General features: G+C 44.3%; 1 protein-coding gene across 1 annotated transcript in view; it reads right to left on the reverse strand.

Moving 5' to 3' along the window:
• The window catches only part of LOC122435444 (cancer/testis antigen 47B-like), a 2,590-nt gene extending 1,692 nt beyond the window's left edge, over nucleotides 1–898 (reverse strand). The window contains exons 1-2 of the mRNA XM_043459626.1: nucleotides 667–898; nucleotides 29–534 (exon numbers count right to left, since the gene is read on the reverse strand). Coding sequence (XP_043315561.1) covers nucleotides 29–524 — 496 coding nt within the window. The 5' untranslated portion in view covers nucleotides 525–534; nucleotides 667–898. The remainder of the gene's footprint in view (nucleotides 1–28; nucleotides 535–666) is intronic.
• Between the last annotated feature and the right edge of the window lie 12,098 nt (nucleotides 899–12,996).

Consider the following 12,996-nt stretch of genomic DNA (forward strand, 5'->3'; position numbering starts at 1 on the left):
CCCCCCCCCCCACCCCTCGAAGGCTCACCCGCAGGCGCGGCTGGCTCCTGCGCCATTTCCCACAAGCTGGATTCCTCAGACTCCTCGGCGGCCGTCTCCCATAAAGAGGCCTCCTCGGCTTCCTCGGCCTCCTGGGCTTCCTCCGCCGGCCCCGCCCCCGGTCCAACCGACGGCACCTGGACCTCGGGGAACCCGGCCATGGCGGCCGAGCTGTGATGAGACAAGCGCGGCCGGGTCCGGCGCCGGACCGGCACTTGGCCGTCAGGGGGCCGGACGAGGACGTGGTTGTTGTAGTAGAAACGGTTGAGCACTGAGTGCACCAGATCCACGAACGTTAAGCGGAAGCCGGACATGGGGAAGTGGCGCGCGTCCACCATGCGGCCCACGCCACCCTCCTCCTCCTCCTCTTCCTCCTCCTCTGCCGGCCCGATGTCTGAGTCCTCCTCAGCACTCCAGCCCTCCATGGCCGCCTCCCTCAGGCCTCCTGAGGGCCCCGCGACTCCACCCGCCTCGGCCTCAGGCATGGCGTCACCCCTGCGAGGCACAGAGTTGCGGTCCACACCTTCGCGGGCTCCGGCCTGTGCCCCCGCCGCACCTGCTGGGCCTTCCTGCCTGCCAGGGGCCGGATCTCCATCCCCCGTGGTGGACATGGCAGCGGGCAGTTACCTCAGCTGGGCTGGCGACGACAGCAGTGGCGCAGGTGCTGGCACCCAAAATGGCTGCCCTGAGCGGAGGCTGAGGGCAGTGAGAAGGAACGAGGCAGTCACTGAAGGGACCACAGAGGAGGCCCCACGACCGGGAAGGTAGGCGGCCAACAGCGGAAGCGACCCCTGGAAGCCGGGCCTCAGGCAGTGGAGCCAGGCCACAGTCGAGGGGCGGCGCCAGAAGAGTAGACAGTATCACGCGCCCCCTTGTCACGAGCTTTGGACTCATTTGCTGACAAACAAAGATTGACGTGCTCTGTGTCCAATGAACGGCCAAGGCCCTTGGGTGTCAAATTGCTCACAATTGCCTACTTGTTCTTTGACGCCTTAGGGTTCTGACGTGTGTTGAGGTCTTTTAGGCTCCTGTCCTTTATGTGATTGTGCAGGAAATTATTTATGAAGGCATCCTGGGCCATGTGAACTGTGAGAAATTTCCCACCTGGGAATTTCCACCTGGTAATGGCTCATGTGAATAGAGACAGGGTCATAAAAATGTTGTATATCTCCTATGTTAGCAGTACTAAAAACTTCTCAAGAAGAGAAAGAGAATTTGGACTATTTAACTTGGTTAAAAATAGTTGGAAAAGAGTAGACAAATTGAAATGAATGCAGTCAGAACTGAACGTCGAAGTGTTGAAGAAGTTAGGAGCTAGAAGGTGTATAATGAACCCAGACAAATTCACTTAAAGCTTTGAAGACTGAATAAAAAAGAGGTTTCTTTAAAAGATCAGGTCATCTCCTAAGAGCTAAGCATGACAGACATTAAAAGGACCATCTTCCTAGGATGTTTCAGAGGTAACAGTCCCAGACTTTTTAATGATCTCAAGATCCACTTAGTCCAGACCTCAAGTGTAATTTTGAAAATTACACAGAAATTAACTGCTTTTACAGTCATTCTGTAAAAAAAAGTTTTGTAGCACTAAAAATATTTTTTGAAAAAGAGCAAATTACATCTGGATGTTACATTTAGGGAAAATACTAATAAGTCTCATAACTGTGAAGAGGGATTTTTTTCCTTTCATTAATCCAAACAAATTTCAGTGTTTTTATTTTTCCTCTGTCTCACCTCAGGAATGGAGCATGGTGTTGCTGTAAATCATTGGTTTAAATTTGGAAGGCAATGTCAATAATCTCTAATCCAAAATTCTCATTATAAAGACAGCAAAAAAAAGGCAGAATCCCACTCTGAGGTCTGAGTTGGTTTAACATTTGCTGTCCTAAGTGATCTTGGAACAGTTACTTATCATTTCTAGGTCTCAGTTTTATCATCTGTATAGGTGGAGTTCAATCAAAATATGAGTTAGGTAGATGGAACAAGATAGAATTATATTTAGGATACTGAGCATTTGTTGAAAATGTTTTTTCAGTTTGATTTTGCCTTCTAAGTTGGTTAATGTTTCTAAGTATGTAGTTTTTCATTTTTATGTTGTAAAATCTAATGATATTTTTTCTTGGTTTTAACATCATAAATTTGCAAATCTTTTCTCATCCAGAAATGAATTTTATACTTTCTTCTTTTTGGATATCTTCTGAATGTTTACATTTAACTCCTTAATTTGGAATCAATAATGACTCACAGTGTTAAGATTAAAATCTCAGTTGATTTTTAAACAGATCACCTATAATAACATTTGTTAAGTATTAATTCCCCTCTATAAGGATGTGTGGATTTCTGGGGTGGTGCTAGTGGTAAAGAACCTGCCTGCCAATGCAGGAGATGTAAGAGACGCAGATTTGATCCCTGGGTTGGGAAGATTCCGTGGAGGAGGGCATGGCAATCCATTCCAGTATTCTTGCCTGGAGAATTCTATGGACAGAGGAGCCTGGGGGGCTATAGTCCATAGGGTCACACAGAGTCAGACACAACTAAAGCAACTTAGCATGCACACACATAAGGATGTGTGGCCAAGTCGCCTTTAGCATTTTCTATGAAGACGGAAGAGATGCAAGAGAAACACACATTCTCCTAGAGTTTCAGGGCAGGAAAGGCCTTCAGATATAGAATCTAAGACCATTCTTTTTTAAATGGGGAAACTAAGGTTTAGAGCTGCTAACTGGCTCCCCCAAAGTCATGCCAGTTAGTCAAAGAGCCAGGACTAGGACCAATCTCCTGCCCTTTAATCTGGAATTGAAACATACCTCACACATCAGCTTTGGCCATCTTATTTCCTATTGAACTTGTCATAGAACAGTGTCATAGAACATCAACATCAGACATGGTCACTCTGAGACCATATTGAAAGGAGACAAAACAGGACCAAAAACAAGGTAATACAGTACTAAACATTCCCCCATCTTGACTAAAATGAATGTCTACAACTTCTTTACCAATTACATCTTTATCCTGGTTCTAGTTTCCTCTTCCTACAGGTAAGATTTACTCAAATACCAATCAGAGAATTGCCTCAGCTACCTAAAGACATCTAATCTAGGGCAAACCCCTCTTTCCTTGAAGGCAAAACTTCCCCAAGTTATTCAACCAAACCCCAGCCTCTGTAACAGGTTCTTTCTGATGCTTGTTAAGACATCATGTGGTTCCCCCATGATGTGTGTTTTCCCTTACTGCAATGAATAGCAAACTGAGCTCACTCAACTACAGGCATGTTTTTGTGATCTTTGGCTGGAGGACACTGACGGTGTAAAACATTTCCATCTTTACACTGTAATGCATGAACTCAAACAAGTGAGTCAAAAGGCACTCAAAGTTTTTTCTCAGAAAAGGCTTCTCAGAGGAGGGAGGTGTTGGACCCAAAACATGGGCAACAGGCCTGAACTAAGGACAATAAAGATAGGATGTTGTCTCTGTGTGGCCCTTGTTAAAATGCGCTTGTAAACCCCAGTGGGTCCCTGGCTGTAAAAAAGCCTGCGGCCTTCCCTGATGGCTCAGACAGTAAAGCATCTGTCTGCAGTGCGGGAGACCAGGGTTCGATCCCTGGGTTGGGAAGATCCTCTGGAGAAGGGAATGGCAACCCACTCCAGTACTCTTGCCTAGAAGATCCCATGGACAGAGGAGCCTAGTAGGCTACAGCCCATGGGGTTGCAAACAGTTGGACATGACTTCACTTTCACTTTCACTTTAGGAATAGGAAGGTCCATCTAGTCAAAGCTATGGTTTTTCCAGTAGTCATGTATGGATGTGAGAGTTGGACCATAAGGAAAGCTGAGCACCAAAGAATTGATGCTTTTGAACCTTGGTATTGGAGAAGACTCTTGAGAGTTGCTTGGACTGCAAGGAGATCAAACCAGTCAATCCTAAAGGAAATCAGTCCTGAATATTCATTGGAAGGACTGATGTTGAAGCTGAAACTCCAATACTTTGGCCACTTGATGTGAAGAACTGACTCATTTGAAAAGACCCTGATGCTGGGAAAGTGAAGGCAGGAGGAGACGGGGACAACAGAGGATGAGATGGTTGGATGGCATCACCGACTCAATGGACATGAGTTTGAGTAAACTCCAGGAGTTGGTGATGGACAGGGAAGCCTGGTGTGCTGTGGTCTATGGGGTCACAAAAAGTTGGACACAAGTGAGTGACTGAACTGAACTGAAGGGTGGGAAAAGGAAGCAAATGTTTCTGGCCAGAGGGCAGATCTGGGTGATGTGATGGAAGTCCTGGGGTGAGGAAGGTGCTTAATTAGGGCACTCCCATTTCCTATCCCATGCTGTGACAGGACTGCCTCCACTCTTCTTTAGCAGAGAAGCACATACTCCCAGGTAGACAGGTCTCCCCCCCACCATAGAAATTGTGACCCCATGGACTGTAGCCCACCAGGCTCTTCTGTCTATGGGATTTTTCGAGGCAAGACTACTGGAGTGGGTTGCCATTCCCTTCTCCAGGGGATCTTCCTGATCCAGGGATCAAATCTGGGTCTCCTATTTTTTACCATCTGAGCCACCAGGGAAGTCTCCCCACCCATGAAACCAGAGTATTAATGCTTTCTTTATTTCCTCCTATCTCTGTACATTCTTTTTTCAGAACTTTCAACAAGACCATCACTATTCACTTTAGAGGAGATAGCATGTTACCAAACAAAGCAAACAAGATAAATCATACAAGTGTCTTTCCAGGTCATGAAAAACTCGTCTGTCCACTTGAAGCTATAGGACAAACACTCCAGACCCTAGTCATTTAAGCATTCACTGAGCATATGTAAGCACCTACTATATACCTGGAATTATGTTAGGAATTGGGGACTCAGGTATCTAAGACCCATGGCTTGTTCTGGTTTATAATCTGGAGGGTTGGACAGACACTTGGGCAATGATGACACACTCCTTCAAATGCTGTGACAAGGATGAGCACAAAGTGCTAAAGAAGCATGGGAGAGTGGATGATTAGCTATGGCCGGTAGATGAAGGGGGTGGGCTGGTGCCTGGGAAAGTGCTCAAGAGGGGGCATTTCAGGGGCTCCTGAAGCTAGGAGTTCAAGTGGCAGTAAAAAGGCAGGGGGCAGGGAGGTTACTATAGGTAAAGGAGGCAGCATGAACAGTGGCAAAGGTGTGTTGGTGTGTACCTAGCCACAGAGTAAAATGGCAGGAGTGTAGAGCAGAGTGGCAGATGGGCCTTTAAAGTAGATAGGGCCATGAAAGCTCCAGTAAAGAGTTTGCCCTTTGCCCTGAAAAGGAGGTTGGCCTCCAAAGCAAAAAACCATTGAGATGGCGGTCTAGTTAGCAGAAGAGTTTTGGTGCATTTAGGAATGAGTTGAGTCAAGAAAAGTTCTGCTAAGACCCTCCAAGGTCTTTTGGGCAAGTTTTAGTATCCCACACTTTTCTTCTTTATAAAAATAATACATATTCTTTGTACAACAGATTAATAAAACAGATAAGACTAGAGAGGGAATTAAAAAACCACACATATCTTGCCCATACAAATGAACAAGATAATAATAGAAATATAAGCAAAAGACATGTATAGATAAATCATAGATAAGTACAAATGGTTTTTAAACATATGGACAAATGGCTTTTGAACATATGGACATATGCTCAAACAATTCAAATTAAAATTATATTGAGGTAATGATAATCATTAGCATTTATTAAGTACTTATAGGTTGGGCACTATTTTAAACACATAGATTATTTTATTTACTCCTTGCAACAGCCTTATGATGTGAGTATTGTTATTATCCATCTTTTGCAAATAAGGAAACCAAAACACAGAGATGTTTAGCAACATTCTCAAGGATACACAGCCAGTATGGAACAGAGCCTGGATTAAGAAAATAAAAATCACCCTTAATTTCACTATCTAGAAAATGATCACTCTGCTATTTAGTAAATAGTTCAGTTTTATTTTTCCGAGTTGGCAAGAAACTATGATTGTTAATTCTCTTTGATTAGAGAATCCAAGTCTCCAACCCTTATATAATAGGAAGTTGGCTGTTGATTGCAAACAGATATTCTTGACCATATTAAGTTTTCTGTCCCTTTGTTGTTAAAAGCTGTGTGGCTTAGGGTAAACTTTCCATATGGTCCTTGGTTTCATCTTAACAAAGAGAATAATTACCACCCCACAGGGTTTTTGTGAATATTTAACATGATAATATACAATGAACATTATCAGAATTACGGAGAAGGCAATGGCACCCCACTCCAGTACTCTTGCCTGGAAAATCCCACGGACGGAGGAGCCTGGTAGGCTGCGGTTCATGGTGTCGCTAAGAGTCGGACACGAATGAGCGACTTCACTTTCACTTTTCACTTTCATGAATTGGAAAAGGAAATGGCCACCCACTCCAGTCTTCTTGCCTGGAGAATCCCAGGGATAGGGGGAGGCTGATTGGCTGTCGTCTATGGGGTCGCAGAGTCAGACACGACTGAAGTGACTTAGCAGCAGCAGTGAGGTTTGTCCCGGTCTCCTCATCTTCTAAGCATACCCTTTTATTCAGAGGAAGCAGAATTTTAATTTGGTCCTCTTGTCTACCCTCAATCAGTAAATGCTTGCCTTCTGTACAGAAGAAATGCCCCCTCCCCCACTTTTATGTTCTTAGTAATTTTCATGGGAATCTTCCTCCCAAATTGTCCTATGGCTGCCTCCTCCTTGGAATTCAGGTTTTAGTCAAAGAACACTCACAGGGGATCATCCCTGACTACAACTTGTCATCCACTGCCACCCCAAACACTCTTATATTACCACCCTTTCTATTTCCTTCATAGCTTTGAACTTTTCCCATTTAATAAATTTTATCTTTGTTTTTATTACTCCTATTCTCACTCCCCAGCCTCCCCGACCATCACCAAGAGTTAAGTGCCACAAAAGCAGGGCTTATTGTCTGTTTTCTTCACTATGTCCCCCAAACACCTAGAATGATATCTGGAACAGGGTAAATACTCAGATATTTATTTATTTATTTTAAAGATTTATTTATTTATGCCTGCACTGGGTCTTCATTGCTGCATGGGTTTTTCTATAGTTGCAGCAAGCAGGGTCTACTCTCTAGTTGCAGGGTGCAGGCTTCTCATTGTGGTGGCTTCTCTTATTGTGGAGCATGGCTCTAGGCACGTGAGCTCAGTAGTGGCTCTTGGACTCTAGAACACAGGTTTCCTGGACCAGTAATTGAACCCACATCCCCTGCATTGGCAAGCAGATTCTTTACCCCTGAGCCACCAAGGAGGCCCCTTAAACATTTGTTAAATGACTATAAACAACTTGCTTCCTCTATATTGGTTAATTGTACAAGTTACAAAGTCAAATGCTACTGTGTGTAGGATCACATTTATGAATTTGGGTAAGATTAAAGTTGAGCCTTGAATGTCAGTAAAAAAGTTTGGGTAATTTCTCTATATACCAGTACATCTCATATTGCCAAAGGGATGGTAAAAAAATCTGCCTGCAATGCCGGAGACTCAAGTTCAATCGCTGGCTTGGGAAGATCCTCTGGAGGAGGAAATGGCAACCCACTCCAGTATTCTTGCAGGGAGAATCCCATGGACCGAGGAGCCTGCTGGGCTACAGTCCATGATGTTGCAAAGAGTTGGACATGACTGAGTGATTAACACACACACATAAGTATCTTTAGATTGAGGGGGACAAGTTCATAGAAAAAAAATGTCTTTTAATTTGGCCATGAGAAGTACATAGAAGATGGCAGAGAATTGCATCAGTGTTAATGTTTGTTTGCTTTGTCGTTAGCTCATTCTAAATTTCAACTTTTGGAGGTCAGAGAGGTTACACATTGAATTGCTGTCTCTTTACATAATGTAAGTTAAAAGTCCTCTAAAATTTTCTTCCCCTACTTTGCCACGGGGTCTGAAATTGCCTATCTTAGCATCATTTCATAGGACCTTTCAGAGTAAGTACATTATAAGTTAACATGGTATCATATCCTACCTGAAAATACTATTACTTTTATATCATTAGCCAGGTATTACATTAAGGCAGGGTCTTGAGGAATTGGGACAGGAGTTTTGAGAGCAGATGAGTGGACGAATAAAGAAAAGATCTGGGGGCATGGGGTGCTCCCAGGGAAAGGAAGCCTATATGGGGAGTGACAGTGACCCTGATTCCAGGTACTTGGAGATAATGGTGGAACTGAGGACAGCAGGGCCTACTGCTTGAGAGTTAACAGGATGTCCCTGAAAAAAGAGGTAAAGGATCCAGGGATGCAAGTCTTGTTCCACTTTCATAGCTTTGCCTCAGGTCAGCTTGTCTCCGGAGGTATTTGGTACTTTAAGACAGAAAGGTTCCATACAGTGAGGATCTTGAGATGGGATGTAGGGAGGCTGCTTGTGAAGTATGCTATTGTAGCATACCAGAGAAAAAGTCTGCTAATGCCATCCTGAATGGGTACCTAAGTAACCTTAACTAATTGTAGAACAAGGCCTTCCCCCCAAACTCCCTTTCTCTGATTAACTACCTTTCACCCACTTTCTTACCCTAATTCTAGAGATTAGACCCATTTACTACTTAAAGTCACACATAAGACTATAGCAACATTAGTATGAGCATTAATAGAAACCTCCTTGGGGCCCAGGTAATCTCTGCTGAGTTTAAGAAATGAAACGATAGAAATGGAGTTGGAGGTCTGCACATCCTTTCCTCAAATAGTAACTGATGTTTGGTTTCATTCCCGTGTACTTTGCCTACATTTATGGGAAATGAAAGAGGTTGTTAAATATACACTTATATCCCAAAGTACATAGCATTTTTGGTATGTTTTAAAACTTTATATAAATGGCATCACAGTATCTGTATTCTTCTGTCATTAGTTTTTGCCTTACACTTTTCTCTACGACCTCCATGAAATCATTATCCTCAGAGGGGTATGTGACTCAAGCTCCAAGGAGTTCTAGTCTCCTCTCCAGATGAGCCCTTGCTGTCCTGGTCACTTTACCCACAACACTTTTGAGCCAATGAATTAGGGTTGGTCTTACCTTGGATGGAGGTGGACCTGTTCCTCTGTTGTCTTAGCCAAACTGCAGGTCTGGGCTCACTTGCACTATGTGACCTCCTAGACCATTACACTGGGAGCCACACTTTGAAAACCACTGCTCTAGAGCATGAGACAGAGGATGAGACGGTTGGATGGCATCACTGACTCGATGGACATGAGTTTGGGTAGGCTCCGGGAGTTGGTGATGGACAGGGAGGCCTGGCGTGCTGCAGTCCATGGGGTCGCAAAGAATCAGACACGACTGAGCGACTGAACTGACTGACTGACTCTAGAGCAGGCATCCCCAACCTCCAGGATCTAGTGCCTCATGATCTGAGGTGGAGCTGATGTAATAATAATAGAAATAAAGTGCACAATAAATGTAATGCACTTGAATCATCCTGAAACCATCCCCCTCCTCCCTGGTCCGTGGAAAAATTGTCTTCCTTGAAACTTGTCCCTGGTGCCAAAAATGTGGGGGACCACAGCTCTAGAGCATCTTTTGCCCCTTGATATTTTAGCCTTCTTTCAACAAAATAATCTGATCCAAGTTTACCAAAAGGTGAAAAGGTAGCATTCCTCGCAGGTAGAGTGCTACAAAACTGCTCTGCTAAGTATAAAATGAAGACAAGACTTTATTAACACCCCAGTGATGAATCACTTGTCTCTAAATTTCTTTTAATTTAACCATCAATGCAAAGATCCTCAAATAAGCTGACAGTTATTGAAGGTGGCTTTACTGGAACCCTTAACCATGCACATGGTTAGGTTAAAAGTGCATTGTGTACTAGTGAGTACAAGAGACTACATTTCTACTGCACAATGATGAAGGCATCAGTCATGTAAGCTAATTTGAAAACTACTTCAATTGGTTTCTCAGGAAGGCTTTCTAAACCACTCTTAGTTTCCATTAAGGATTCTGATATTTTACAGCTGTAGGCGTATACCTATGACAAAAGTACTTGACAAGAACCAAACTATGGATGTTCAAGGATGCAGTAAACTATGTATCTGGCAGAAAAGTGGAGACCATTAAAATTCTAAGAAGAAAGCACTGGTTTTAAAACCTTTTAAAAGCTGCTTATTTAGCTACCTAGAAATTTTTTTTAAAATAGAAGGTATAAGCAGTGCACAGTATGTTTAAGCTATTCTCTAATGATATATAATGCCCTTGGCTCACTGCAGCTTGCACTCAACAAAGTCGTGTTTATTTTAGGGTTCTTCTTCCACTTCTGGTTAATTATTTTCTTCCTCTTGCTTTGCTTCTTCTCTCTTGATTCTTCACCTGTGTCATAGTCATCATTCTGTGTGTCTTGTCCTTTTGAGTATAATACTGATCTTGTACACTCATGAAGGAACTGCAGTTGATCTTCAGGAATTTTACCTGTACCAACCCCACTTAGTATTCTAAATTTAGGAATTTCCAGAGTACAAAAGTAGCAGAAGTATGAGTCCTTGAAAGTTTTTTTGTACTCTATTCTAGAAGGTCCATTTCCTTTGCTGTCCTGTTCCTTAATGCATTCTGAGTGACATTCTATTTCCAATGTATTTAGCACCCAATGCAGCATATACCTTGTGGTCCATGAGAAAAGAAGGATCAAAACCATCCAGGTGTGACTTTATTAGATATGTTTTAGTAAACACCTCATTTGCTAAATAGTCACTGGATGCAGAGAAATTCAACTGTGAAATTTGTAGGTTCTCCAGCATCTGAGAACTTGTGAACAAGTATTTCAGGTGCTCTAAAATAGGCTCATCGACTTTCTGAATCACATTTCTGAGCAATTCTGCATTCTTCAAAATTTTCATGCCAAGATAAAGAATTCTTTCAGGGTGGCTTTTACCTTCAGACTTTTCCTCAATTTTTGTCTTTTTAATTTCCTCAACAACTGCCTCCGCAATACCTGGTTTCCATTTATTTTCATCATCTTTAAGCTCATAAGATGATTTTGTATCTCTTATCATACAGGTTGATAGAGGCATACTTTCTCTCAGTATCATGAATTACTTTATGATGTTTAGATTTTGTTTTTGCCTGTTCTAACTGGAATTTTCTGAAGGCATTAAGTTGCTTAATGATATTAATCAAGTCCTGAAAACAGTTTACACATGCTACAACTGAAGCACCACATCTTTCTTGGGAAACCTGAGGAATTTGCCTCCCCTCAACAGTTTTTTCTTTCTTCCTGTTCTCAACAGCATGGCGGCCCCCTCAATTGTGGCACACTCCAGTCTCCATGCCACAGGCTCTGTGACAGAAAACAGAGTCTCCTGGGCACAGCTTGAGGGTCTTTTGCTTTCCCACCTCAGGGCTTTTATCTTCCTCTGGTGAACTACGAGGCCAAGTTGCTCAAGTGTCCTCCATCATCTCATTACGACAGGCAGGCCAGGAGGGTGTGAGTGGGGAAAGATGGTGGGCAGCCCGAGGCACCATCGTCTTTCTGGCCCTTTGAGGTGGGATCCCTCCTCTGACCTTCAGGAGCTGCCTCCCCCAAATCAAGGTAAATGTTTAAAGTCTTCAACCCTCCCTTGGACACGACTGCCACCTTCCCCTTTTCCCCTTCCATCCTTCACAGCACAGGCTCTGGTTGGGCCAGTGGAGCTGGTTTTATGTCACTTTCATCAAACATAAAAGGTCCTCAATAGCTCTGGCTGGGAAGTGGGGGCAGAGGTGAGAGCAAACAGTGAAGGTGGCCTCAGTGGTGCTGCTGGGGCCAGGGGCGTGTGGGGCCAGGGGGCTGCCAGGGAGGGTGCTGGGCTTTGGCCTAGGCGACAGCCGCCCCTGCTGGGTGACTAGGATTAGGCAAGGATGGCCAAGGAGCAGAGCCCCTTCCCGGGATGGAAAGTCTGGTGGCCTCAACACAGGGCAGGACCTCACTGTCAGGCTAGGAGATTCCCTCCATGTCAGCTGGGCTTGAACTGGCTGAAATCTGACCAAGGTCAGGGCAAATTGAAGGGGAGCAGCCAGGCTCAGGGAAGGTTGGCCCCTGCTGTTCCCTCCAGCACGTTTCTCCAACTGGTCCTGGGGGCCTCTAAGCCTGAGAGAATTTGCCGCAAAAAGGTGATTGAAAGACCATCTCTTCCTTGTCCCTCCCACTGCCCCCTCTCCACTTGGCTTTTTTTGAAGAGAAGCTCATTGGTCCTCTAAGCAAACCCCAGGAAGAAGGCCTGGTTTAGGAGTACCAGCATGCCATATGCAAATGAATTCAGACAGGTAGCTTTTAACATACACTAGGTGTAAATTCCACCAGGGGGAGGGGCATTTATTCCCACTATTACAAACTGCAATCAGACTTTTCCTTTGTATACCACTCTTTGGTCCTAGGTTAAGAATAATGTGGTTTTGTGCTAAATGGCCTGGAGGTCAATGCTCACACATTCAGGAAAATGTCTTGAAGGGACCTTAGACATCTTGGAATCCCGTGGTTTTCCAAACTTTGGTGCACATAGGAAGCACCTAGAGGGCTTGTGGGACCACAGATTGCTGGGCCCCATCCCAGAGATCAGGATTCTGGATCTGGGGAGACCTGAGAGTTTGCATTGCCAAGGACTTCTCGTAGGAGGTTCACGCTGCTGGTCTGGGTACTGCACTTGGAGAACCACGGGTCTAATCTAACGTCTTCATTTCATAGATGGATCAGCTGAGGCAGAACCCCAGCTGGGTTCCAGAATTGGCGTTAACGCTTACCAGGTGTCATGACTTTGCAATCTCATTTATCTGTTCTGGGCCTGCATTTTCTCATCTACAAAATTAGGTAAGAACCTCGGTCATGCCTACCCCAGGTTCAGTTTGCAGGTGACTGCTATTGGGTAGTTATTCAGGCTTTTCGTAGCAGCCCCCTGGTTTGGTGCAGCGCTGTCACGTGGTTGTTAGATCCGGGAGCTTACACAGCTTCCCTCTGGTTCCTGGGTCAGGTT

This window comes from Cervus canadensis, chromosome X (assembly GCF_019320065.1).
Source record: "Cervus canadensis isolate Bull #8, Minnesota chromosome X, ASM1932006v1, whole genome shotgun sequence".
Taxonomy (NCBI): domain Eukaryota; kingdom Metazoa; phylum Chordata; class Mammalia; order Artiodactyla; family Cervidae; genus Cervus; species Cervus canadensis.